We start from the raw sequence: 4,982 nt of genomic DNA on the forward strand, positions 1-4,982 counted from the left end.
TAAACTATATTAAAATGATTAACTTGAAAGGAAATAAGAGTACACAGATCTGTTTGTACTGTTGATTTGAACGCTGTAGTCAGGATCTCGTTCTTTTGGTCACGACCCAGAGCTCATGACCATAGTTGAGTACTGGAACGAAGATCAACCGGTAAATTGAGAGCTTTGCTTTCTGGCTCAGCTCTCAGGTACAGTGACCATATAACAGAAGACACCGCTCCAATCCAGCTGTCAATCTCATACTCTGATCTTCCCTCACTCGTGAACAAGACCCCAAGATATTTAAACTCCTCCACATGAAGCAGGAACACTCCACCCACCGACAAACTGCCTTTCTCCGGTTGTTAAATGTTTGTTTCTCAAAAGCAAAGCTCCTGAAATGTGAGTCTGTATCAAGAACTAACAGAATAAAACAAATGTACCAAAAATAAACCACAATGCCAGCATTGTTTTCCTCACTGCAGACCTTATTGTTTAAGTTTTGGTTCAATGTACAAATGTGAAAAAAAAAAGTGCATAAACAAAGGAAGCTTTTTTGTAACATGTGTGTTAATTAAAAGTGTGTGTTCTCCTTTACTACCTTGCAGGAACAAATGGCACAGTGGTCAAAATTTGGCTTCCAGTCTTCTCCGTTGCGTCTGATTCCTTCTTCTTGTGGACAGTCGCCACTGCAGCCCGGACCAGAAACGCAGACGCAGTCGTAGCCTCCGGGCAGGTTCACGCACACGCTGTCATTCCAGCAGGTGTGTGTCTGCAAACTGCACTCATCAATGTCTGCAGGACACAGAAAGAAAAAGAGACATGATTAGAAATGTCAGTTTCTAGAATCAAACTATGATTCTATGTGTTAACCTTTCCAAAAACATTAAGATTATAAGTTAAATTTAAACTCTATCACATACACAGATGCAACATTTTAATTAAAACAAGATAAACTTCACCTTTGCAAATATGCACGTGTTGTGCTTATGTAATAAAATGAAAAGGAAACTGATTCGCTGTGGCGACCCCTGAAGGTAAAAGCCGAAAGTTACTTTCTTCCTTTTTACTTTAAGAATGTTTTTAAACCAAAACCTCAAAATGCTGTAAAGTTACATTATTAAGTATACCAACATTTTTCTGTTTTATTCAAGTTTCATTAAATGCGATCATTTTGGAAAATACTGTTTTATTATATGCACTAAAAGAGGAATAAATACATGAGTCATGCCGTTTGTATTGCTTTAAGTGTACTCACAATGACTGTGGAATGTGAACATTTGCAGAAATGACATTTGTAAATGTTATCAAACATGAATGAATTGTACAGTCATTCCGTCTACCTCAAATTTTGCATTTCTATAAAGGACTTTATCTGATGAAATGATAGTATTATCACCCCCCCCCCCAAAAAAAATATATAATTAATATAATTATTTTTAATACATTTTGCAAAAAATAACTGATTATGTTGCATGGTGTTGGGTTATTTTTGGAAAAAAAAGTCAAACTACATTTACAACATACTATATATAGCTTCGGTCACAAGAAGAAGTGGACCACATCTGAGATCTTCCTCATTTCTCTCTACCAGAGCCCAACAACAAGCAACGCTCCGTGACATTTTCACTCCAAACATCTGTCCTCACCTTTTACTAAGTCATGGCATTTCACTTGTTCCACTCACTAAGTGTGAGCTGTTCAGACAGAAAAAGACCAAAGTCGTTTTTGACAGAAATGCTGCTGCCTGCAGACACTAATCACTGCCATGTGTCACTGCAGCTCACTGCTGCACGAGCAAAAGCCTGTATGGAAAAAAAGTTAAAAAACGATTTGGATCTTTCTGTCTTTTTTGACCAAGTCATGTCGGTGAGTTCAATTTTTTTGTTCCGTATTTTCAGCAGTATAGGGAACACTAGGTTACAAATAGACTTTTTTTGAGTTAATGTCATACAGTTCTATGAGGCTATAATGCTGTTCACGCCATATGACAGGTTTAAGAACACACTGAGCACAAGTTCTTCAACGCACTTTTATGGTATTCACACTGGACTGATGCTAACCGATACTAGCGCATGTACTCACAGTTGGAAGAGACCTGGTGTCAAATGTCAAAGTGGTGTAAATCTGGTTCTTGCTCCAGGCTTTTTCTTTCTAAAATAAAAGTAATTATTTTTAAATCCCTATTTAAATGGTTATATGGATATTTTCACAGATCTGTTTGTGTCCATCAGTTTAGTTTAATTTGATGTATGAAAAACAGAAGCAAGAGGTAGCAACTTAGAAAATCTATATTTCTTTCTCTACTCTTAACTGTTCAACTTCCTTTTACTACAGTTGAAAGTTTTCATAGGAAACCTTAAAACAGGAACTATTTTAGTATATGTTTCTGTACAGAGAAAGCTCCTCTGGTGAAGCAGGCAACATGTCCCAGCCCTCTAACCCATCACTCAGAATAGTCCGAGTCGTCTTTCTGCTTCACCCAGATTTATCTTCTCTTAAAGGGGAAGTAACCTCTGCCAGACCTCGATCTGATTCTGGAGAAACAGTAAAAACATGTGAAGCCCACAAGTGATCCTCAGCAGGGTGAAAGATTAGAGAAAGATTTCTCACATTTATCATCTTGAAAAACGGCTGCAGCTCCTCAAATCTTGTTCAAATGTTGATGAGATTACCTTCCAATTAGACTATTTTTATCTGAACCCTTTAACACAGCAGCTTTAGCAGCTTTGTGCCAGTAGTGAAGTGCCTACACAATCAACATAAATCAGCTGATTCTCTTACAGAGAAAAGTAAAATTTGCCCCATTGGGCAAATTTTACTTTTGTAAAGTGTTATAGTTGCAAAGCCAACATGAAAAGAGGATTTTCTCTGCCCCAGAATCAGCTGATTCACGTTGATCTCGTACATTTAAAGTTATTCAATGATAAGTCAATGATGTGTCCGGTATTAAAGGGTTAAACGGGAAACTGAACTTTTCTGAGAAAATAGAGTTTTTAATTTAGAAAAAAAGTATGTAATCAAGCTGAACCTGACTACATTTAGAAACATTTGATTTGATTAAATGGTTTATTTCAAGCAATCAAGACAAAGAAAAAATCATTTCATTTGCAATAATCAATCATCAGGTTTCCATCCATAAAGACGTGTCACACACAGGATAACTAGACATTGAGAGATTGCCTGAAAGGGAGTGGGAGGAAGCAAACATCATTTTAAATATTAAACTTTATAGTTTCAAACTGCCAAAGGCCAACAGCAAGCAGACAAATGTATTATCCTTACAGACATTTCTATCAATAGGGAAGAGACCCTTTTTCATTTGTAGCAAATGATAGTTTTTAGTAAATTCCCAAATAGAAAGGTCCCAGAGACATGGCTGCTCACTGTATTTGCCGGTGAAGGAGCACAATGAGTCAGGTGAGTGCCTGAGAGCAGCTCGCAGAGCAGAGCGGTGTGTGTGTGTGAACTGAGCATTCAACAGCAAAAAAATGAAATTCTAGGCCACCAAAAAAAAAAAAAGAAATATTACAAGTTTTTTTCTGGTACAGTTGAAGTTAAAGTTACCTAATCCAGCGAGCGAACGCCGTGTGCAGCAGCATAACTACTACACTGTAAAAAGTGTCCTGGATTTGAACAGGTAGGTTGAATGTCTACAATGTTACAAATGTTTTGAAGCTTCTTTATTTGATTTTGATTGAGTTTTTTATGTTTTATTCATTGATGGGTGGTTTGCAGGATCTCTGCAGAGACCGTTGATGAAGTCATGTCCATATGCACTCATTTCTCTCTCCACAAAGACGAGATCTCCTCCAACTCTGTGTGGTGTTACTTTCAACGTTCTTGCACTAACAGAACAGACTGTTTCCATTCCTCTTTGTTGTTGTTGTGTGTTGAAACAGGGCGTTTCGTTTGGAAAATGTATGTAACACTCTTCACATTCTCCTGTTCTTTCTACGCATGACATTCATGACGTAAGCTGGTGAATGGGCTTCTGGGTATGTGACTGCAAAGGGCAGATTAAAGTGGCGGTCCTTCGGACGTCTGTCTCTGAGCTCTTTATTTTACAATTGAAAATCTGCATAATTGACACAGAACCCCTGAAAGTCAGACTCACTGGTAAGAATTTGATTTTAAGTCTCCAAAAGGTTCAGAATTTCTTTGTTTTTGACACAAGTCTGGAAATAAATCTTCACAAGATGCTCCACGACTTTCAGACAACTTTGGTTCTTTTTTTTTTCTCAATTTATGACTAAATTTATAATTTTTGCTTGTAAATTTACGAGATTTAAAGTAATAAATTCATTACTTTAAAACTGGTACATTTTTGAGAAAAAAATGCATAAATTTACCCTGTGACTTTTTCAACCCATGTGCTATCCCAGGCACATTTACATTAAAAGTGGGTCATCTGGACCCCACAAGACGGCCCGCTGAACTTTTTTATCTTCACTGATGTCCGTACATGAAATCTTGTCCAAGATGAAGTCATAAATGTACAACTTTAAATCTCGTAAATTTGCCAGATTTAAAGTTGTAATTAAAAAAAAAAAACTGTTTGTAAACTAGCCCTAATACTCAGATGTATTTTCTACTCCTAACTAAGAATAAAGCTACACCTTCTGAAGTTAAGACTAAGTCAATGAATATTAATACCTGAATATTGTGTTTTTTGATTAAAAAAACTCACAATGTTCATATCACAACTGCAAAAATATTACAACAGGGAAAAACAAAGGAACCACTAATGTTAGTCAGACTTTTAAAAGATGAAAGTTTAAACTGACCCCGACCCCCCCCCCAAAAAAAAGTTAAAAAAATTGAACTCAATTACAATTTATTAAGACCTGTGGTGTTAAATTTGCGCCAAAAGTCTCCCATGAGCGTAGATCAAATTCCACGCACATGCGAAGGGGGGCACAGTCCTCCACGAGAAGACGGAACTAGTTTTAGGAGCGTAATAATACTTTTACAGGTGAGCAGCAGAGGTGCGTAAGAATCCT

At 37.0% G+C, this 4,982-nt stretch overlaps 1 protein-coding gene across 1 annotated transcript in view; it reads right to left on the reverse strand.

The window, feature by feature from the left end:
* The window catches only part of LOC112140240 (protein kinase C-binding protein NELL1), a gene marked incomplete at its 5' end in the record, with an annotated part of 18,600 nt that extends 17,826 nt beyond the window's left edge, over window positions 1-774 (reverse strand). The window contains 1 exon segment of the mRNA XM_024263161.1: window positions 581-774. Within this exon segment, the coding sequence (XP_024118929.1) occupies window positions 581-774 (194 nt within the window).
* Window positions 775-4,982: the final 4,208 nt, after the last annotated feature.

This window comes from Oryzias melastigma, unplaced genomic scaffold (genome assembly GCF_002922805.2).
Source record: "Oryzias melastigma strain HK-1 unplaced genomic scaffold, ASM292280v2 sc00456, whole genome shotgun sequence".
Classification (NCBI taxonomy): Eukaryota; Metazoa; Chordata; class Actinopteri; order Beloniformes; family Adrianichthyidae; genus Oryzias; species Oryzias melastigma.